The sequence below is a fragment of the Nothoprocta perdicaria genome, unplaced genomic scaffold, assembly GCF_003342845.1.
Source record: "Nothoprocta perdicaria isolate Ctin4 unplaced genomic scaffold, notPer1 scaffold_143, whole genome shotgun sequence".
Lineage (NCBI taxonomy): Eukaryota > Metazoa > Chordata > Aves > Tinamiformes > Tinamidae > Nothoprocta > Nothoprocta perdicaria.
The window spans coordinates 327,717-351,043 of NW_020454572.1; the positions used below are offsets into that span (position 1 = coordinate 327,717).

Sequence of the window (23,327 nt, forward strand, 5' to 3'; positions counted from 1 at the left end):
GACACCTCTGGGATTTTGGTCTTGGTCTTTTCTCACACCCACCTCACATTCACAGGGGATGGCAACTGCTTGCAGGGGAAAAAAGTCTTTTTCAATGATAGCAGCTGAAAAATCTGCTTGGGGACCCCCCCCCTTTTTGAGAAGAGCCGAGACTCCCGGCCCCTCCATAGCCAGGCACGCTGCAGTGCCACACCAAARCAAGGTGAGATCCTCAAAGACAGCGAAAGAACAGGACAAATGCAAGTGCTTGATCATGGGAATGCAGATCCCAGCCTCCGAGGGGAAACCTCCTGGCTTACCTGAGGTCTCTGTGACAGCTGTCACAAGTGTCCCCCTATCCCCACGGCTGCACTTTGCTCCTGCCCTCCTGTGCCACCTGCCTGCCAGGACCCCCGTGTGTCCCCCCACTGCCTGGGGCCAGCGCTTGGCACCTGCTGCTGCACGGAGAGCCCGTCCCCAGCGCCGCGGCCACTCACCTGCCCCAGCTCCTGGCCTCGGCGGCGCCGCAGCCGCGCGCGGTGTCCGCAAGGCAGCCGGCGGCCCAGCTGGGCGGCTGCCGCAGCGCGAACGTCCTGTCCACCAGCTCCGTGCTGCTCACTTCGAGCCCCTTGATGAAGACGCCCGTGTTGCCGTACCTGGCCGGCTCGCTCAGCGCCCGCTGGCAGCCCGACCACAGGCTCTCGCCGCAGGGGAGGTCGAAGCTCTGGGCCTTGCGGAGCAGCCTCTTGGGCGGCGGCCTCCTCGAGGAGGCTGCAGCGGGGCCATGCGACGGTTTCCCTTCCAGGCTCTCCAAGATGCTCTCCAGGTTCGGCTTCTCCTCGGGCGCCTTTGGAGCCTTGGAGGCCGCGCTGCCCAAGGGACCTCTGCCCGCGTGGGCAAACTCCTCTCCGGCGCCGACGTCCCCCGGGCAGCTCAGGGAGGCCGAGGGCGCTTTCGGCTTCGCCCAGCCCGGTGAGCGGCCGGGCCGGTTACAGCAGGATGCCCTGTCCCAGTGCGGCGCCGGCGCGGTGCCCTCCGAGTGCCTGCGCTGGGGCGGCCCGGCGGCCGGGCCGGGCGGCTGCCCCTCGGCGGCCTGCGGCTCCGGGGCCAGAGCCCTGCGCGTTCGCAGCGCCGCCTCCAGCTTCTTCTCGAAAACCAGCTTGGTCTCTTGGCACTTGGCCCAGGCGAATTTCCACTGCTTGAGGCCCGCRTCGCTCTTCAGCTCGCGCGCCAGCTCCTTCATCTCCTGGAAGCGCCCGTCGCCGATGCCCGGGTGCTGCCCCTTGTAGCTCTCCAGGGACCTGAGCACGTCGCCGCAGTGCTCGGGGGACACGCACTCCTCCATGCTGATGCAGGCGAGGTGGCGCATCCCTTCCAAGGCCCACTCGTACGCCTGCRGGGACGAGCACAAAAGGTGGCCGCCAGTGAGCCGGAGAAAGGGGCAGTGTGCGGCGGGCGCGGGTCCCCCGCGAGCGCGGGGCCCTGCTGCTCTCAAAGGGGCTAAACAATCGAGCGGCACAAACGGCTCCTTGTGCGGCGCCTTTCAGCTGCGCTGGCTCCACCTCCGCGCCGCCGCCTCCAGTGTCCCCCTCATGCTGGGGGACATGGAGCCACTGGTGTCCCCTTCATGCTGGGGGACATGGAGCCACTGGTGTCCCCTTCATGCTGGGAGACATGGAGCCTCTGGTGTCCCCCTGATTCCAGGGGACACGGAGCCTCTGGTGTCCCCTTCATGCTGGGGACACGCAGCCTCCGGTGCCCCCTGCCAGGAGCGGACATGTTTGTCTTCTCCTGGGAGGCATAGCCAGGAGCAGGGATTTTTCCCACCTCAGAGTGGTGGGAATTAATGCAGGACTCTCTAATTAATTACTCGCTCCCCTAGGGCAGCGGGCCATCCCTGGCAAGAGCAAGGATGTCCTTGCTCGCTTCCTCCTTCCACGCCTGGCCGAGGGGTGGGGATGAAGACCACCTCCTTCTCCAGCAAGCAGGGATGTGACAAGGTCTAACCAGGAGGTGAACATACGACGCTGTGCTGTCCCTCTGGTGAGGGGACCACATGTGGTCCAGTTGTCACAAACCYGGCCTGGGAACTTCTGCATTCACCCCAAGTAAAATACACTTGTCAAAATCAGATTCATGGAGCAGGAACCCCCTAAGACAGGTCTGCTTGGGTCTGTCACTCAACAGTCTATGACTACTGTAGGTGCAGGATGGCCGTGAGGTCAACATCATCTCCAGCATCTCCAGCACTCGTCCTGCCAGGCCCTGCACATCTGTCCCTCTGCATTTCTTGGCATCTTCCACCCCGCCGTGCCCATCAGAGGGGGGTGACAGCCCAGCTTTGTGTCCCATGCACTGGAAGCAGCTCTCTGCACCCCACTGCTTGCTTGGTACCATGCTAAGGTGGCCACCAAGGCTTTTTTTTTACCAGTATCATCTACAACTGCTCTTTGCAGCCCTGTCCAAGGGCCAGGCACCCACATGGTGGTGCACGGCCGCAGCTAGGGCCCCTGCTCTCATGCAGCTGGCCCAGCAAGCCAGTAGGCAACTCAAAGGGTTGGAGGAGCCACTCACGCACCTCAGGAGGCACCTGCATGCGGGGAAGTTCCCTCTTCCCAACCGTGTCAAGGTAGGAAGCAGCCCGCCCCTCGGCTTTAGATCCCTACAGCCCTTCGTTACTGCAGCGCTTAATTAGAGCGGCGAAGGCAACGGTGCTGCGGGCGCACGCAGGGCTGAGGTGCCCGCAGTGCCAGGACGGTAGCGGCAGCAAGGTCCTGCCTCAGCACCGGCTGCGAGCGCGGGCTGAGCGACACTGCACTGCTCTCCTCCCGCCCCCCAGCAGCAGCAACGACCCCCTGGCACAGAAAAGGCACGAAAAAGGCACGAAAAAGGCAAGAAAAAGGCAAGAAAAAGGCAAGAAAAAGGCAAGAAAAAGGCAGCGGGGAAGAGACAGGGACGTCCAGACCCGCAGGCAGCGACACGGAGAGGCCACGTCCTACCTTGACACGGAGGGGGTGCATGTCCTGCCGGTCCCCAGCAGCAGGAGGAGGCAGGGTCACCTCCGTCCCTCCCTGTCCCTTCCCGTGTGCCTATTCCCGAGCTGCTGCCCTGGCGAAGCAGCAGCAGCGCCCCGGTAACCGGAGCCTCAGCGGAGCGGGAAGGGGGCTGGGCACGGAGCTAGGGCYGCCCAAGGGTGCCACAAAGCCCACCAAGGGCGCAGGCCAGACCCCCGGGGTCGTGCAGGGAAGAAAACAGCCCAGGCAAGCCCAAATCCCRGCAAAATGGCAAAAAAACCCAGCACAGCAGACAGGCTCTCCAGGCCTCGCAGGGCTTTTTCTTTCCATRTCCCTAAAAGCAGAGGCCCCTGCTGACTCCTGGCCGGGCTCGGGGCTCAGCAAAGGGGCAGCTCAGGCTTAGAGGGAGGCGATCCCTCTATTTTCAGGGCGGAGGAGGTGACGAGCACAGACTGCAACCTGACAAGCACAGACTGCAACCTGCTCGGATCGAGGTGCTAAGAAAGGAGGACGGACAGGAGCAGGAAAGGACAGGGTGGGAGGGGGGTCAGTGCTGAGCTCAGCACTCCCTGCCCCGCAGCAGCCGCGCAGGGCAGGCCCAGGCTGAGCTCAGCAATCCGAACACGTCCCGATGATCCCTGCTCCGTCACAGCTCAGAGCATCCCCAGGGCTAAGCCAGGAAACGACACCAGCTTAACCAAATCTGGCTTGTTAAACCAAGCAAAATCCTATGCGCATGTGTATMAAAACGTACCTAACATTATATATATATAAAAATAAAGATTCCCTGGAAAGCTGGGCAGTGAGTGGCTGAGCTTTGTCCCTCTGCAGCCAGCAGTGCTCAGCACCTAGAGACCCCCAGCAGCTGCCCCCGGGCCGTGTTTCCAAGGTTTTCTCCTCCTTGCTGATTTTTCTCCATGTTTTTCCTCCCGACAAGAGAGTTTTGCAGCCCCAACAAGGGGACAGCTGCACTGGGCACGAACACGAAATACAGCTGGGAAATAATGAAGTATTKGCCAGCTGCGAGGAGCTGGAGTAGCAAAGGACAGTTTGCCTACCGAGAGCTGCTCAGGCTGCTGCGCCGGCCTCTCCGGCCACTGCTGCAATGGGGCATCCAGGGGCTGCTCCTGCTTTGGGCTTCCACCTGCACCAGAGTCCCGAAATCCTCCGAGAAGGTCTCCCATGGCCGGCAGGGGAACAAGCCCCCGGTCTAAGGGCATTTTGCTGAAGACTGGCAGGATCTCAGCCCTCGCTGGGGGGGCGCCGAGGTGGCGGGATGGGGGGACGAGCCCCTGTCCATATGGCGAGGGCTTTGATATGCAGATGGTGGCTATTGTGCCTCGCAGCCCCATCTGTGCCGCAGCCCCGCGCACAGCCCGGGAAGCCCTGCGAGCAGGAGAGTCCCGCATGGATACCGGCGCGCGGGAGCCTGGTGCCTTCTTGTCCCCAAGCCCCAGGAACAAGCTCCAAAGGACACGTTCAGCTCCCACGCGCCGGACCCGCAGGACTCGGCGGGTGAACGTCACATCCACCAGGGTCTCACTCAGCTCAAGGGCAGCGTGTCCTCCTCGGGGGCCTGCTGTGACGGTGACACCGTCACCTCCCCGCAGGGACCTGCTGGTGCTCCTGGGGGCACGGGGAGCACGGCCAGGTGAGCAGCCTGGGCCACAAAACGGGCTGGTTTCGTGTCACCTGTCCCAGCCTCTCCTACCTGTCATGGCTCTCCAGCAAGGGGCAGGGATCAGGCAGGGCAGCAAGAGGCAGTTGGATCAAGGGCCAAGTGACACATGGAGGCTTTGCCCTTCTGCATGTGCCACGAGTGCGTGGTGTGAGGAGGAGAGCTGAGGTGCTGCAGCACTGTCACCTGAAGAATCTGTCACCCTCAAGTGTAAATCTGTCACCTTCAAGTGTAAATTTTGCTGGGATTTGTCACCTGAGCAAGCACAGTTAATACCCTGCTGCATACAGCCCTGAGGGACAAACTCAGGCCCCAGGCTGGGCAACCAGCAGGAAGCATCAGACACTGGGGCAGATCTGTGGATACTGGAAATCCACATTTCTCCCAAGGGAGCTGAGCTTGCTGGGAGGCAGAGACACCCCTGAGATGTCCACTTGATGGTAAAGTTGTTGGTTCAACCCAAGAGGAAACAGCCTGGAAACAGTAGACCTAGCAGTGAATTTGGGGAGAAATTACTCAAAATGAAGAGCTTCTCAATCATACATTGCAAAGACAAGCTGGGGAGCTGTAGAAGGCTGAATTGGTCAGGACCTACTTCAAACTCCAAAGCAGACAAACTTCCTGACATACGAATACCCTCTGCTGGGAAAAATCAATATCAGAGCCATGTAAGAAGACCTCTCTAAGCAAAAACCTGGTGGGAAAGAGAAGGGAGAGATTTCAGGCATTAACCTTGCACGAACTCTGTAAGGAGATCTGCTCCCCGACCTCCAGGCTCACTGCCCCAACTGCATCAGAGTTGAAAATGGACCCCTGAAACAAGAGAGTGAATCAGACCGGGTGTCTTTCTGGCAGCATGATCCTAAGAGAGCAGGTGGGTGAAAGGGAGAGACTCCTGGGGATGCTGCAAAAAGCTGCTTGCCTCCAGCCTCCCTGCTTTGGGAAGGCACCGTGGAGCCCTCCGGAGACAGACATCAAAATGCTCAGCACTGAAGGACACAAATTCCTGCCCTCGTGCTACGGGCACAGTAYGGATCCCCTCCACACCTCTGGTTTCGGCTGGTCGCTGGTTCACGATTCCCACGTGTTGTATTTATAGATCTGCTGAAACCAGGTGGATCAGACGTGTCCTCCCTCCGAGGGCACCTCTCTCCTCCAGCCACAGCAGTGCAGACCCCTCGTCTCCATCCCTGAGCTTTCCTCCAAGCTACGCAGCATGAAAGCTGCAACCTAAGGGGATCCCCTCATTGCCAGGCCCCAAAAAAGAATGAGCCAAACGCCACCAAGTCCCCSCAAAAAGGATATGGGCAATTTGGGGGTCTGTGTAAGAGCTGTGCCCCTGGGAATGAGCAGTTACTGTTGGGCAGTGCCTGACTGTGGTGGCAACCTCAGAGCTCRGCGTGAGCACGGTGTGGTTTTCACACGTCCCCGGGGGGCAGAGCAGCCGTGGGGTTGTGCAGCCTGGCCCTGTGCCCCACACTGCCCCCCCTTTGCTAGGTGGCTTCTTACAGAAGTGCTCCTGGGCTTAACCACAGGTTTCCAAACAGCTCTGGACAAGGCCCGGGGCTTTCTCTGCCTCCGTTTATCAGAAGGGCCRTGGAAAAAGCGGCGCTTCCAGGATCCTTATCAGGACCTGATACAGATATCAGGTCCTTATCAGGACCAGAACAGTTATCGTGGTGACTGCTGTTGCAACGTGGTGGCCGGGGCAGCCAAACTCCTGCGTTGCTGCCGTTCTCCCGGCTCTTCCCAGGGAAAAAAACAGGCACATTCYTGCAGCCAGAGGGTCCCCTAAGCACAGGGTAAGCTCCCAAGATGAGCTAGAGCAGACGTGCAGAGCAGCACCAAGCCACCTCAGTCCTTGCACGGCCTGACAGTCGCATTCTGGACTGCCTGCTCCACGTCCTCCCTCACACAAGATGCTGCTGAATGTTTTCATGTTTCGCTGAATTTTCTCCCCCTCCCCGGAGCACTTTGGGCTGCCAAGACAGCTCAGAGACAGCAGCTAAGCGGCACTTACATCTGGTACAGCTTAGCTTGTAGTGTCTTAGTCTTTCTGGAATTTGAGCACTTCCATCCCCCGTGTTTGCACAAGTGCTGCAGAGGCGGAGCAGAGGCTCGCTGGTGCTCCGTGCCTGCCAAAGCTCTATTTTCAAATGCACTTGAGAAACCCCTCCTGTTTATTCATCTGCAGCTTGGGACATCGAAGGGCGCCAAGTCCAGCTGCGGGCCTGCTCGACCGGTCTGCTCCCTCAGAGCAGAAAGGTGGGAATGCCAGAAATTCAGCACTGCCACCACGTGTGTCATCTGCTCCTGCTGCTCCCCAGCTGCCTCCCTGGGTCCCACTGCCTCCGTCGCACCCCCAGCGCCCTGGCCTGGGGTTCCACATCCCTGCTCAGGCCTCCAAAACAGGAGGGATGAGGCGGGATTTAGGACCGAAGAGCAGGACACTGCTCCTCGTGCATCACACTGAACGTCCCACTTCTACTCAATACAGTAGCCACGATGGTCCACAACCCAGAGCTTGAGCTAAGAGACCACCTCCATTCTTAGTAACATGGACATTTTTGAACACATACCCATCCTCTCTYCAAAACACTGACTTGAAGAAGAAATGCACTGCAGAAAGCTCAGAGGGGCTTTTCCAGATCAGAGATACAGCTCCCCGCTCGTGCACAGGCTGCATCTCACGTCTTCKACAAACCCCAAGCTCTAGACTGAGCCGAGGCAGCCTCCTCGCCCSCCATCCCTGCAGCAGATGCCTCCTCTCACCTTGTCAAAGAATTCATAGAGCCTGACCGTCTCGCAGAGCCGGTGCCTGCTCTCATCCAGCTGAGTGCAGAACTCCTCCAGCTGCTCTCTGTAGGCCTGCAGCTTCACTTTGTGCGGGTGCACGTCCACAGAGGAGAAGTCTTCCCATCGGTCCATCTTCTTCAGGGCTTCCTGTCCCCTTTTGCAGTACTCCTGAGAACAAAACGCAACTACGTGTGAGGACASGGAGAGCACACGGATACTACACATGGGAACTATCCACTATGGTGGGTAGTCTTCAAAGCCATTAATAGCTGAGGCTAATTAGGGGCCTGAGGTTCAAATCTGGTGGGTGGGATGTACTTGTTGCAACAGAATCCTGAAGAGTCTTCATATCTCATATGACACATATGAGCCACAGAGGAGCTTGTAAAAGTCTGTGGCCCTTTTGAGGTCACAGACTAATTAATTAGGATCAAAACAAGGAAGCTTCAAGCACCTCAGCAGATTAAAAAATAAATAAATAAAATAAAGCTTCCATCACAGTAGCTGTTTTTCTCCAAACTGGCAAATGCCCTCCAGTGGGAGGGAGCTGGGGGCTTTGCCTACAAAAGGAGGAGAGCTGGCAAGAGAGCTCACTTTTCTAACCAGACAACACTTACACTGGCAACAAGATCAAATTCTCTGAACTGCTTTTGTGTTTGAAGCAGCATTTCCAAAGAATCATCCAGGTTGATCATTTCCTTCAGTCCTTTTCTGCCAACGTTCTCAATCCAACTGCTGACCTAGAAGAGAAGGGAAAAAGCTCCACTATTAGTCACTCTGCRATACTTTCTTTTGAGTGGAAAGAACAGGGAACTGCTCTCGTGAGGTTGGTCATTTTATTGCTGGAAAGAATGTGTCTATCCACTTCTCCCATCTTGGCATTTCACTAACCTCCTCTTTGGTCTTTTCCCATTTCAGGTTACTGCTGAACGCCCCTATTGCTCACCCAGCCTCAGGCAGTAACAAGGCAAGCAGTTGCTCGGGTGCTGGTTTGGGTGAGTTGTGGTCTAATGGAAGCCCTGAGACTCCTGGGCTAGCCTGTTATTCCTCTTATTGCTCCCCCAAAATGGGATCTCGACCTCCCCGCGGCCAGCATCCTTCCCATTCCTGAAGGCCATGAGCTGAATAATGTAACTTACTCATGGATGCAATGTTTCATGCTTCTTTAGGGCTCTTAGATAGGGGTTTTCTGGAGGCAGCTCCCCGTGCAGCTCTATGTCACAGCCCAGGCCCTGCTATAGTTGTAAGTCCATATTGTCAACCACAAGCAGGCAAATCATTAATGACAATGTCCTCAGAGCAAATTGGACACAGGAGGGTGGGAAGGACAGCTCAGCAGCAGTGAAGGAACTAGTTCTGGAGTGATAAGGATATAGGTTCTTAGGGAAAGCTCCGTGCAGCATACAAGCTGAATGATACAGATCCATATGCACAAAGCCCTAAGTGCTGCATAAAGCTGCTCATCGCTGATGAGTTACGGCAAAGGAGATTTTCCATGGGAGTCAGACATGGGACTCCATAATCTGGAGGTAAAATCCAGGCTTAGGGAGCTTATCTGGAAACCACAACCCTTGGAGGATTGATTAGATCTTGCAGGATGCTCAGAGAGCCTGGGCTACTCTGTAGAGTTTGCTGTCCACACGGCTAAAGGCTTCCAAAGTCCTTCTGGAAAGCAGTGCCTGTTGGTGTCGGTTCTTCCATGGATGTGAAGAGTTATGCTGACCACAGGGAAGAGAAGCGTAAACCCCTCAGGAAGGGGGCTCAGCGTGGCTCTGGGTCTAAGGACAACATGTTGGGCTTCTGCTTGGAGACTGAGACAGAGGCCAACGGAGTGTGTGTGGGGCACGTTACATGCCAAGGCCCCGAGCAGCACACAGGGTGCTAGTGTGGGAGATATGTGATATACAGCTCATTCAGCAGCAGGACTGGGGCAAAGCACATCCAGGATCTACAGGCCAGAGGACACAGGGCCTCAGCAGCAGCTTGTTGCCATCACTGCTGCTTCAAAGTGGAGCCTGAAGAACAGGCTCTCAATATGCCCAGTGGGATAGTGGGTTTTTCTGAGCACTGTGAGAAGACATCCCACCGCCAGCTGTGTTGTCTACCCAAGCTGTGGTTTCTGAGTCGGGAGAAACCGCACAGACACGTGTGGGGTTTCACCGAGCCACACCTAGAGAGCAGCAGATGGGTAAAGATTTTTACCTGGGCTCGGGAGATACCGGGCAAACACTGACTTGGTCCTCCAAACATCTCAAAAACTATCTCCAATTCCTAAGTCTGGTTGTTTGGGTCTTCTTTCTGAATGTCTACAGGTCCCGTGCTCCAAGGAAAGCCTTCACAGGACGGATGAGCAGCCCCAGGAGCTGCTGCGAGCCGCATGGTCAGACGGTGGCAGCAGGAGCTGCCGAACAGGCCTTACCTCCTTGAAACACTCTTCTACTTTCTCGAACTCCATCACCAGCTCCAGCTCCTGGATGCGTCTGTTGGACAACATCACCAGGCGGTGAACGCCCTCATCCACTTGATTATACAGCACGGCGGCAGCATCGAGGGCGTCTCTGCAAGGGGGTACAAGTCTGGTCGGGGGGGGTTGCATTAGGTTTTCACCCCCCAGCGTTTCACATCATAGACATGAGCTGGCTACGAGCAGCCCTGCAGTCACCCTCCCAGCGGGACTCAAGTAATGGCCACCTCCAGATGGAAAACAGAGGAAATGCTGCGGTTCCCTGCTCCTTCCTATGAGTCACCGCTCTCCTTTCCCAGTGCAGAAGCCTTGGCAGGAGGGACAAGAGCATGGGCTCCCGGGCAGGCTCCCGGGATGCTGTAGTCTGAATGTCCCACTTGGGGAAAGGAAACTCCAAAAGCAAGTGCCCAACATCCCACGGGCAAGGGGAGCTGAACTGAACAGTGTTGTGCTGAAAGTGGAGCTCCAGCCTCCCCGGGGAGCCGTGCTGACCAAAGCACAGGAGRTGCCAGGCGGCCCTTTGCCTTTCCTGCCAGCTTGGCCACGGCACAACTGATGCCCAGGCAGGTTGGAGCAGGTCGGGCTGGAGCCAGGCGCTGAGCACGCTCTGTAATCCAGGCCAGACGACCAATGTCAGCAAGTTCCTTCAGCTTGGAGCACATCAGCGGCCGGATCCAGGAGAGGATGGAATCCGGCCTCATTCTTTCTTGGCTTTCCTGAACTTCCCACGTTTCTTTTACCAAATTTTCCCTCTCTTTTCCAAAGGTTCAGTCGACACCTACCACAAAACACTACAACTTCTTTCTGCCTGTAGCTCTATCAGACTGTGTGGCTGCTGCAACACTTCTTGTGCCCACATACACTGGGCTCACAACACTCGGCCTCACGGCTTTCCTCAATCGTATCATTAAAGTCACCCAAAGCACTTGGGAAATAGGCAGCTAATAAAAGCAGGAGAGCTTTGCTAATGGAAATGAACACAAGTCGTTTAGGATTCGTGTTCAGCTCCGCCTCAAGCTACAGACATTTTGAACCTATCCGGCCCAAAGCATCCGGAAGGTTTTAGCTGGTACTTAGCGGGCACGAGGCAGCACAGCAGCTCCGGACAACCAGCTCCGCAGAGCCAAAATCCACAGGGTTTTTCCAGTGGAAATTCCACCTCCTGCGTATTAGCCAACATCTCAAACCTCAGGCTCTTAAGATACTTTTGTTTTTCCACTTCAAAATGCCATCAGGCTGAATGGATTTCTCCAAAGGGCAGCCAAAAAAAGAAGAAAACACCACCCAAATTGTCTCTGCACTGCGATCAGCCAGCGTGACTGCACTGGAGACAGGTTCTCTATGAAGGGTCTGCAAGACCCAAGCTGTGAGACCCAAACAAGCCCCTAAACATGGAGTGATGCTGATAGTCGGCTGCTTCCCTAGGGACAGGCCCAGATCCCAGCCAGGAGGCTGGGGCACCGGAGCCGTATCCAGCGTCTCCACTGAGCCCTGGAAAACTGGGCTATGGGGCAGGTTCTAGAGGCAAGCTGCTATTGGCAGCAGTGACACAGCTAGCAGAGCTATGGAGAGAGGGTTTGAAGTTGTTTTTCCCAACATTGGTGCTGCTGCATTTTGTACAACAGGGTATTTGTCAGGTCCTGCTTTCTGGATACGGCTCCAGCATCGACTGCTGCATGGGCAGACATCCTCAGGTGCTGCTCTCATGGGGCTGAGGCGCCTGCTGGCATGCTAAGGAAAGCAGATGTGCACCCCGAATCTCCTAAGGAAGGCGGATGTGCATCCTGATTCTGCTACGGAAGGCAGATATGCATCCCAAATCTCCTAAGGAAGGCAGATGTGCATCCTGATTCTGCTAAGGAAGGCAGATATGCATCCCAAATCTGCTAAGGAAGGCAGATGTGCATCCCGAAACTCCTTAAGAAAGCAAATGTGCATCTGAATCTGCTAAGGAAAGCAGATGTGGATCCCAAATCCGCTAAGGAAAGCAGATGTGCATCCCAAATCCTTCCTTTGCCACCAGCAGACAAGCAAGCCCCTCCACCCTGACCCATTACAGGCTGCCACACGCAACACCACGAGCTGCAAGGTTTTGCCAGCCTTTCTCTGAGCTGCTTTTTGAGGACACGCAGCGATGGGGCCGTGCTCTGCTCCCGTTTGCTGCACATGGGGGTTCTTAGGCACCGGAGCCGTGACAAGGAAGGAAGGCACAACATCAATWTTTAACAAGGCACTGCAGGGTGGTAACCTGACAGGGCAGCAGCTTGAAAGGAGAGCTGTAACGCGAGAGAGGGAAAGGGAGCCCCGCTCCACTCCCTATCCAGCGGGAGGAAGCAGGGCTCCAGCTGTCCTGCTCCCCACTCCTTCAAGCAATTCTCCTGGACAGGAGACAACACAACCTGGTCACAGCCTGGGCTGGGTGGCTGCAAGGACAGGGAGCACTGGGCATGTGTCCCCCAGCTGCTTCTGTACAGAGCTCTGCAACTGCAGAAACACCCTGAAGATACAGAAAGTATCACCAAAGTATCAATAAACATCTTTTTTTTTAATGGAAATATACCGCCTAATAGCTCACTGGGTAGAGGTTAATTCACATGTGTCATGTCTGAGCCTCATGGAGAAGATGGATGGATTTGGAGCTCAACTGAGATCAGTACCAGCCTCATGACCAGCAAATCACTCTGGGGAAAGTAGGGTTCAAAAACACAGCAATAAAATACACCTGCTGGCCCAGCCACAGAGTGCAAGGAGACCATCCTAGGKGAGGAGCAAAGATGCTGGGGAGATGAAGGATTGAAGAAAATCCATCCCCAGTGACAGTGTCCTCCTGGCTTCACATATGCCCTGSCTCCAGAGGAGGAACTGGAGCACAAAACTTAACTCGTTTGTAATCTGGAGCACTCGGGCTGCTTAGACAATATATCTCTTCTTAAAATCCCTTCTTCTTGTTATTTAAGACATTTTGTTTTCTTGCACGCTTACACCAGCCTACGATCCACTTCCTGGGACACAACACCTGAGAGCTGCCAGTGTGTGCAGTGACCACACACAAGGCACCCTGAATAACCATTCCCAAAAGGCTCCCCAGGGCCTTCAGGTGTGTCCTTCCTCCTCCTCCTCCTCCTCGTCTGAGCCCCTCCAGCACCCCACTCCTCTGCTTCAAGACACAAGCCCTGTACTTTGTGCATGTTCTGCCTTGCCTGGCTGGCATTCATTAAAACTCGAACTTCTGGTTGTTGGTCTTCTGGTGCCTCTCCAAGGGAACTCCATTCATCCGCCGTCAGCTCTTGACAGTTCAATTTGACCGGCCAGACAGGCTCCCCGACCAGCATCCAGCTTTTACTGCCTTGCACACAGGATCATATAACTCTTTTCAGCCTAGTAGTATAAAAAGGAGGTAGGCAAACTGAGCCAAACAAAGAAATCCATGGGAAAACTTAGGGTTTTGTCACTTCCCTTGAACAGTGGAGTTCTCCCAGCTCCATATACATCTGTCCACCTATGTATAAATGTCCATCCCAAGTCATTTATGGGATACTAATAACCTCACTGATGTCTCGCAACAGCGAGTTCCACTGGATAATTACCCTTTACATAAACAAATCCTTCTTTTTTGGGGGCAGACTTAAAAGCATTTCAGTCCTGCCCTTGATTGCCTTCAAAGCAGCCTTGGAGTAAACAAAACAAATATGGAAGAGGGRATGGTCGCAGAAGAAAACATCTTACAAGCAGCTCCAAGTGAAACTCGGGGTTAAGCCCCTTGGAAAGATTTTGACAGCGGCCTGTGCAGCTCCAAGGAGGAAAAGCAGGCGGGCGGCTGAAGCCAGTGGAAAGTTTTGTCTAAGCCTGGATTTGTTTGGATGCTCGGAAAGCTCCCGGCGCGTGTGCGTGCGGGGGGAAGTCCTTCCCTGCATTCTTCCACGCTCACATCACTCAAGGCAATTTCGCTGCAGCGCCGAGTCCTTATAATTTATAGCAAAATGGAGTAGCTTCATGTCAGTTTATGTTTCCCCAAATCCTGTTTTCATTGGGCAATTAGCTTGTCAGGGGAAAAGGTTCCAATCGGCTTTTGCTGGAGAAGTGCCCAACTGTTGTATAATGTTAGGGTAATTTTAAACCTATAATTTAGAGAGAGAGAAAGAAAAAAAAAAAGGACTATTTCTGTCTGAATCCATCCCTCAAAACTTGCTAGCCTTGGAGAGCTACGCTTCAGTTTCAAAGCAAAATGCCTTGTGTATGGAAATACATAGTCACCTAAGAGGTGTCCAGCAGGAGAAAAGGGAGAAAACTGCTCCAACCATCAGCAAGAGGAGCAGAAATAGGGCTAAAGGCAGAGCCCAAGCMCTGACTAACCCTGGTCCATTTTAGAAATGGCAAATGGCCAAGGATGGAAGGAACCCCAGACACACTGCCCTTTCCTTGGTGTTATTTGACGGTGCTTAAGCACGTTTACTCCAGCTAACTCGCAGAGCAAACCAGATGCCCCTAATCGTCCTGCAATTGAGAAAAGACACAGCCAGATGCTCCAATAAACTCACCGAATGCTCCGCTCCCAGGACTGACCTTCCCTAGCGGATGTCTCTAGGTTTTGGTAGAAAAGGAAGAGGATGGGGCAACTCAGAGATGTTCGGAGGATGAGCAGTTCACTTGTGCTGGGATTCGGGTTGCAATCYCTTACACATCCCGGACAATCTTCCAGGCCCAAATCCTTGTGGATTTACGTGCCTTAGGACTGTATTGCTGGGATATAAATGCACTAGAGACTTYCCTCGTCATTAAAGTGTTTCAGGAGCTGCATAATCAAGCACCACATCCGTAAGAAGCCCATAAAAGGAGGTCTACCTCAAACGTGCCACCTTGTCCTTCAAGTTGGAAAGTTTGCAGCCAGGTTATCATCGTAAAAGCCACGGGGAAGCTACTGCAGGTTGTGCCAATTGATTCCCCATCTGCTGCACACAGAGCCACAGTGGTTTTCTTTACCTTATATTAGCATTCGGGTGGCTGGCTTCAGGTTTGGGGATAAACGGGTGTCCCTGAAGGGCCCAGACGTCACATTTGTTTTGGGGCTGCTCGGGGTTCATGATGGGGTTAGTGTTTCTGGCTGCATCCACAGGGCTGAGTGAAGTCTCCTCAACCAGGTTCTCCATCACACACATTCCCTGGGATCAGCGCCAGCCAATGCACACCGAGCTGTCTCGGGACTTACGGAAGCACGGTTTACTTACRAAGYCTTTTTTTTCCCTTTTTTTAGCAGGATATTCTCAGGTCTCTTTAAAAACAAGAGAACCGATGCCTATGCTCAACACACACTCCCCATCTTTACGATACCGCTAAAAGCAACAATTTTTGTGCCATTAACCACCCGCAGCACCAGAAACATCCACCCCAACTGCACCAGCTAAACCCAGTGTTTGTGGGACACGCGAGGCCGAGCCAGGAACATCAGCCACCATCCCACRCTGGAAACTTTTGGCAATCTTTTTTTTCCACACTATTTTTAACGTACTCAAAACACACAGTGCCATGAAGCACCTAGCGCCCCGTTGGCACCAAGATGGCAAACAAGAAGCACAAACCCTTCCCGAATCCGCAAAGCCTTAGGACCCAGCAGAAAAGCAGCAGCAGCAACAGGGGAGTTAGGGAGAATTGCTCACGAAAAGGGCGTCTCAAAGAGCAAGGAAACTCACCCACAAAGATCTCCACGAGCTCTGTCCGCTCTGCAAATGCCACACGGGGCTCGGCTCAGCACTCTGCACCTGCAGCGCCCGGCTCCGCACCACGCTTTGTTGGACTCAGGCTTAAGTGCTTTTCCCTGGGCTCAAAGCACCAGGCAAACGCAGGGAACAGGTTCGGCTGTTAGGAAGATGACTACGGAGCGTCGGGGTGTTGGATGGAAGTGTGGCCGCGCGCTCCTCCCTCTCCCCACGCACACAAATGAGGAGGGGAAGAGCCTGGCCAGCGCGGCACTGCTGAGGGCCCAGGGTTCGGTGCTTGTCAGCACCTTCTGGGGCGCCCGGGACAGCCCCGGGGCGTCTCGTGTGAGCAAGCTGCCAAACTTGAGCGCTTAACAGCAGTTYTTCACCTCGCTTCAAACCAACAAGGGAAGAAGCAAAAGGTGAAGGCGCCAGGAGAGCGTCTTCCGTTGCTAAAGCGGAGGTGGGATGGAAAAAGACATTGTGACCTTCAGAGAGGACCTCCCAAGAGGTTCTCTTGACAGTGACTGCCCTATGTTGGTGGTCATGGCCACCTAGCAGGCTCACAGGCACATTCAGAAGCACCTCTGCTTCTAAATCCCCAAACACGATCCCACCGCACCGCTCCACACTGGAACCCAATCACCAGACACCGTCTTCCCTCACCCCAACTTGTCTCACGGATTGCCTGGCCAGTTTGGTCTTCCTGACCCTAGAGCAGATGGATGTGGTTCTGAGTGGCACCAATGCGGTTCCTCAGCAGCTCTTCCCAAAGCTCCTAAGATCCCGCRTCCTGTCAAGGTTTACATGTGCCCATACACCACAAAGTGGCACAAACCTGTCAACTGTCTTGGAGCTACCACCAGGAGTCTTCCTTGTCCTGCAGCACCACAGAGCTAGGCCAGGCTGCTTCATCAACAGCAGAGATTCCCACATTAAYTGGCCAGAGCTTAAAGGATTTCCAGCAGATCTAGTTCCTCCATACTGCAGATGGAAGTGGGGGTAGAGAGGAGTYCGTACTCTGCTGAAAACAGATGGTCTTTTGGCTCTCTCAGATGATTTAGCTCYATTCTGCCTGCCAGCAGGTCAGTGCAGCTATTACATGTTCAGAGTGGAAAGGCCACTTGCTCATGTGCCTGATGGCACTCACAGCACAACATGCAGCTGCGCTTGGGTGCCAAGCATGGAAGAACACCTACGTCTTAATTTTGAAGGCGTTAAGTGACCGAGATGCCATCCCACCTCTTGGGGAGATGTTCCAGGTGTTGCTTGTCTTATCAAGAACTAAAATCTTCTCCAAACTTTAACTTCCCAGCTTCCTTTCATTAATGGACCTGCAGACACAGGTTGGGTGGCAGTACCTACCACAGGGCTCCATCACAAGCASGTCCTGCAGAGCACCACAGGGGCTGGAGGCCAAACAGTGCCCAGACCACGCAGGGAGAGCCCTACTCAAGCCACTGAGCTGTGCTCWCATCACGTAGCTCTCAACTCGTTGCTCTGGAAATCCGCTCTGCGCTGCCCATTAGCTCTGCTCAGCTCACGTCCCCACCCAGGGCCTCCAAGCAGATCCCCAAAAATAACCATCCCACAAAACCAGCTCTCGGACCTCGCCACTCCGCCCTCAAGGTGCACAGACTACGCTGCCTTCTGCACACAACGGGAGAATTCACTCCTCTGTTTATAAGCTGCTTATTTGCAGTTCCCAAATACAAATTATTTTCAGGCGAGGAGGTCGGGGAGGAGATTTGGGGGTTTCTTTCTGGTTCCAGGTGGTTCACGTCTAGTCCTGCTGCTCTCCTGCCTGCTGCCCACAGAGCACGGTGTCATCCCATGGCTCTGATAATGTCAGCGTGCTCGCAGAGCCAGGTTCACACCACGTATATTCTGGTTTGACCAGCACACTCACCTATACATTCATATACAGCGCTTGTGTTTTCTTTACTCTGCYTGTGACTCACGGCACGTCGAGGTGACAAAAGGCAGCACTGGACACCTGGTCTAGGCTTATGATGGAAACCGTGGAGGAATCTCCTAAATCCACCACAAACCCAGCAAAGTGTTGGCTCAACTTTCACAACTGGCTTAGCCCCCAGACCACRAGTTGGTCCATCAAGACGTGATATCCAGATGCCAAAGAGATGCCTGCCACCCAGCTTGTGCATAACACATGGAAAAGACCAAGACGAGGGCTTCCTGTTGAAAAGTGCAGGAACTGAAGTGATGGAGCTCCCCATGACACATGCCTGCATCTACTGAGAGGAATTTCAGCTAGGCTGATAGTGCTGCATTTCTGTCACCAGAAGGGCTGGAAAGGTAAAACCTGGCAATTTTCCATTTTTGTGCCGACAGGCCTGGAAAAGCACCGCGTCTCCAGCACAGCAGATGCTGTGACAGCAAATGTGCTGGGTTGAAACTCATGCAGATCCATGAGTGATAAAGAAACGGCAGCGACGGCTTCAGGAGCCCACCTGCRTTTTCAGGTGACCAGAGCTGTCATTACGGCACTTACAGAGGCGCCACCAAGACACTTGAGGCTCATCAGCACTAACACCCACACCAGCTCTAGGCCAGTCCGTCTGGCCTCTCAGGGTCAGGAGGGCTGAACGTGCCACGTCCCCTTGGCCGGCTCCCAACGGTGTCATCTCTGTGGCAAGCAAAGCTGTTCAGCATCTCCTACAGCACACACTGATCACTGCAGCCTCGGGTACCTGGGAAGACTCTAGTGAGCTGGGGAACACGCTGAGATCCAGAAGCTTGGATGCCCTTGCAGGGGGCTGCTTCTGCCTGCGTGGGTTGGAGGCTGGACGGGCAGGACGAGCTTTTATGGTGCTAGGGAAGGAGGGGAGAGTCCTGCTCAGCTCTTGCTGGAGAAGGCGAGGAAGTTGAGTCACAGCAAAACCCACTGCTGTGGAGCACCAGAAGGGCTGCTACAGCAGCTCCCCTTTACCAGCAGGGACGCCAAATCACCTGCCAGAGAAACAAGCAGATGTAGCACAGCACGTGCCTTCCGCGTGACCATCCCTGAYGGGATGAAAGGCATTTCTGCAGGAGAGGAGCCTGCCTCTGGCCGGGCAAATCCCCTCAGAGGCCGGGTCAGGCCCGAGCGGCAGCGAGATGCCACCGCTCTGTGTCACACCAAAGGGTGTCATGACCCTCTAGGAGGGCAGAGAAGGGAAAGAGGCCAAAATGAACCCCCAAGGGAGGCGTTTCTAGAATGATTAAAGCAAGTCTTGTTTGCTCTGTGCTCCTGAAAGGTATTTGGCAGATAACATCTGACTCCAGAGAGCCCAAGCAAACTTCCTTGCCTGTTTTAGCGGACACATCCCCAGCTTGCAGCGAAGCAATTGCTACAGCTTTTCATGTGGATTTGTCCCTCTCTGCTCTTAACTCTTTGTGTCTTCCCTTTGGCCACGTGAAGCAACAAACTAGCAAGAAGTTCGAGCTGAGGGGATGGCAGAACAAGGGCACATTCTCTGCAGAAGAAGCAAGTCTCTTGCTGGTTTAATCCCACAGTGATGGCACAGTTGGATCTGTTCTCTTTATGCCTCTAAAAATAACAATAAAATATTGTATTTCCTAACTTTAGCYCCACACCTCTGGCTGGTGTGGTTTAGTTACCTGCAGGTAAGAGCCCAGAGAACTCAGGATATTACAGTTCTCACCACGCAGCCTCGCACACTTTGATGGGTACTGTCCCAGTTGGCCTCTCAACTTCAGGCTAACACGTTTTGCAGCCACAACTCTGCTTTTCTCAGGCTATGGCACCTCAAGACAGAAACAACTAAAATAACCCAAAATATGATTAATTCAAGACCAAAAGGAAGCTCAGAAGGATGAAACAATTTGACTCTCTTCTATAATAATATTTTCTATTACTACCCTGCTTTGATCCTAGGCATTACAGAAGTCTCTAAAAACACAGACATAAGCCCAGATCTTCCCAGGGTGAACAGAGCCCAGGACCTCCAATATTTGCCCACCAGTTTGGAGAAAAAGAGTTAAACAAGGAAGTTTAAGTTCACTTTAACACACTCAACAGGGATGGGTGCTCCGCATCCCTGCTCTTGCTACAGCAATAGCAGCTTCTCCTCAGGGGCTCTGCCAGGCCAGGTTTCAAAGTTGATTCTTTCCCTACACAAGAACACTGGGTTAGCTTCAAAACACAACAAAACACAAAAAGAATAGAGCTTRGTGTTCTCCTTGTGCTCCTGAAACTCTGAAGCTGCTCGTTGCCTGCAGACAACATTGCTGTTAGAGTCTAAACAAGCAGATCAATGCAACAACAGAAGAGCACTGCTCACATCATGCTGGGTGCAAAGGRTGGGTTTTACCAATTCTGCCCCAAATTGCAAGGAGGCTCAGGGAACTGATACATAATTCACTGACTGACATGCCAACCTGCCTCCAAATGGCACGTGGCGATCTGCACCATTGTCCAGCTATTAAATTCTCAGAGAAATGTTATACTGTTTCCTATACCTGCATGGGATGATTATTTTATTTTTAATCTTCTCTTAGTTCTCTCTTTTAGAAGGGCTCAAAAAGAAAGCTTAACTAGAGTGGGTCTGCAGATACATGGAGCTATTCCATGCTACTCTGTCACCTCCTGTGCCCCCACCTATGTACASAACCCTGAGGAGATCCTGCCTGCTCAAGCCAAAAGGCAGTCCTCTCAGTTCGGGTCTTGGGAATTGCCTTGAGAATATGTCTCATGGCAACATTCATCGTGGGCACCATCAATTAAGGCTCAGAGGTGCACAAATATCCAGCCCTCTCCTCACCACAGAGCCTGATTTGGCTTGAAGAAAGGAACTCAAACGACCATCTGAGAGAATTCAACCATCAGGAAAGGACAAGGTTTTAGATCAGGAACGATGCAGTGAAGAAGTTAAAGAGTGAAGTTCATTATGCTTTTCAACTTGGCTGCTTTCAGCAAGGGCCTGACCAGGTGAGATTGCTCTCCAGGCTGCACTGAAGAAGGGTTCTCCTGCAGCGCCTGCCATTTGCTCCTCTCCATCCCCTCCTCTCCCACTCTCCCAGGGCTCACCTGTAGTCCCGAGTGAGGGTGACACAGGACTCCTCCTTCCTCAGCCTGGCCAGCAGCGCTCCCCCCTCTAGCTGCAGCTTGACCAGCCGCGTGTCTTCAAGGACGTTCTTCATCAGCTGCCTGTAGTTCCGCAGCAGAACCGCTGCCTCCTGCAGGGATCGGGAAACAAGCGGCTGCTGCACSGTACAGGCAACGAGGGTTCCACCAAAAACCCCATTCCCAGCCCAAAACACACACACAAACCACGTGTCAGCCCCTCACCTTGCCTACCCTGAGAAAGAAGGGGTGTTGGTTAGTTTTAGCCTCCACGATCGTGAACCTCAGCAACAAGCAGCTGCTGTAATTAAAGGGTCTCTGCTTCACGCTCATCCTTTTAACACAGCATGATCCTGCCCTGCCTCTCAGTCCAACTGGCTCCGTTATTATCCATTAATTGAATCGTTAGAAGCTTAGTGGCAGAGAGAGAACAAGAATCTGTTCTTATTTATCACTCTTTCCCCTTCGCTCGCTGGTAAAGCAAACTGGAAGAGATTTGTGCATTGTCACCAAAACCTGTATTAGCCAGCAGAAATGGGGGAGGAAGGAAGACACATTTTCCTAAGGTCTTCTTTAAGGTCATTTCTGCCTGTAACTCCTCTGATGCTAATATAGATCAGTGCTGTTTGGTAGAAAAACGATCTGATCCTCCCTATGCGACCGTCCCTCCCTCACACAGCTAAAAAAGCAATTTTATTCCATGCCAACACAGCCTCAGAAGCCCAAGTACAGGCAACCTTGCTGCAGGGCAAGAGGAAAAACAGCTGAGCTGGTTCCCTGCGCTTTGTTCCCACTCCTGCCTGGCCATSAACAGAGCTGCTGGTTCTCTCTGGGGTTCCTATTTCCTACCAACGCTACTTTGTCCCTGCTAATTATTCTTCCCACCATCCCTTCCCTGTCCCTGCCTCTTTTTTTTGCTTCTGTGAGGCCTTCACAGGGTGGGAGGTCTCTTGGGACGACACTGAGGCCTCAGAGAAGCAGCTTCTGCTGCCACGGGGCTCTTCTGTGCTCTCACTTTCCTTGCCCTGGGTCCTACAGGCCCTGCTTGCCTGGCACCTCTGCAGGGGTGCGCGGAGATGTGGGGGTTCTGCAGGTCCCAGCCCTCTGCTCCCCTGTCCCAGGCCCACGTGTGACAGAGGCCACTCTCACCTCAGCTCTTGCCGGGAGGCTTCCAGACTCCACACTACAAATGGCTCCCTGGAGGAAGGCACAGGCACCTTGGCATCCTTGCAGCAAATGCTCCAGCTTCTACAAGAGGAAAGGATGGAGGCAGAGCTGATCATCTCAAGGCAGAAGAGAAAGACGTCTCCTCCGTTTCAGAGGGTKAGAAGGATGAACATCACCAAGAGAGGATCCAACTCGTTAACCCGAGAGCTCAGTTAGGCCAACCTGCAAGGCTGCATGACCCACCAGAGGCTTCAAACACAAAACACGTTGTGCTTTAGAGAAAGCAAATTAGTACATTGGAGATCCTTATTCTTCTACTATTAGCCCTTCTTATAATTTTTCCACTAAGGTAAAATATGATGGCTGCAGTTTGGAGGAACGAACACTAGGATGAGTACTTGGAACTTCCAGAGCTTAAATCATTCCTCCTTATACTAAGAATGGTGTAAATTAAAGGTCAGGAACCTGGCAGGCTCCCACAATGCGAACAACCCACCTGAAATTACTGACAGATTTGAAATCTCTTCTGGAAAAGAACAAGCGTGTTGAAGCTGTGGGGGAGACCACTCTTTAGAAAAAGCCACCAACTGATGCTAAAGCAGTGCTAGATGCCACCTTCTAGTCACTGGAAGCAGAGGCGGGACAAACAGGTGGGACAAAGCAGGCTCTCACTCAAAAAAAAACAATAAAATAAATAGTTGTTTGATGCTGTTCCCAGTGTGGAAAGTTTGAACAGCCCCAGTGGGGCCAGATGAGTGGGCAGGATGCAGGTGAGATCACTGGGAAGGGAAATAAATGTTGTTTGCTGCATAGCGGTGGATCTAAAGCAGCTGAGCAAGTGGGTCACCATCACACAGGCTGCATCGTATGCAGCCAGGCCAGGCAGCCACCTTGAGCTCCACTCAACGTTACCCTTGGGTAACGTTCTGTGTGTTAAAGTGTAGGACACTTTAAAAGCTTTCCACCCAAAAACGGGGTGATGTCATCAGTGGCACTCTAACCAGCTTCAGATGCTGTGCTGTGAGCCAAGCACCACTGCGGGCAGCGGGAGCAAAGCTGAAAAAAAGGCAAAATCTCCTGGAAATGGAAGTGACACTTCCCTCACCCACAAGGGAGAGGAGGGCCAGTGCAGTGTGAAGACAGCCGGTTTGGGAGCAGATTTACTGGGCTTAATCCTATTTAGTCCCAGCGTGTYAAGTCATGTCTCAGCCTCACTTGTAAGGACTCAATAACCACAGGATCCTCGGGGCTAACGCTGCCTCTGCAGCACGAGCACGTGCAGCTGGCACCGGGGCCACAGAAGGGACTTCAGTCGACTACAGGCAGCCCYATATGTCCTGCTGCATGGCCAGCACCACCCACAAGAAGCTTGTGGTGACTGGACATACCCAAAGGGCCAGACAACAAGGAGGAGGGCTTCTGGGGTCGCCTCTGACTGTCATCTCCGTCC

At 53.8% G+C, this 23,327-nt stretch overlaps 1 protein-coding gene across 1 annotated transcript in view; it reads right to left on the bottom strand.

Moving 5' to 3' along the window:
• Positions 1 to 23,327, bottom strand: part of PLEKHG4 (pleckstrin homology and RhoGEF domain containing G4) — a 62,378-nt gene that overhangs the window by 5,205 nt on the left and 33,846 nt on the right. The window contains exons 9-14 of the mRNA XM_026034325.1: positions 21,860 to 21,958; positions 20,675 to 20,823; positions 9,887 to 10,025; positions 8,085 to 8,207; positions 7,444 to 7,635; positions 477 to 1,372 (exon numbers count right to left, since the gene is read on the bottom strand). Coding sequence (XP_025890110.1) covers positions 477 to 1,372; positions 7,444 to 7,635; positions 8,085 to 8,207; positions 9,887 to 10,025; positions 20,675 to 20,823; positions 21,860 to 21,958 — 1,598 coding nt within the window. The remainder of the gene's footprint in view (positions 1 to 476; positions 1,373 to 7,443; positions 7,636 to 8,084; positions 8,208 to 9,886; positions 10,026 to 20,674; positions 20,824 to 21,859; positions 21,959 to 23,327) is intronic.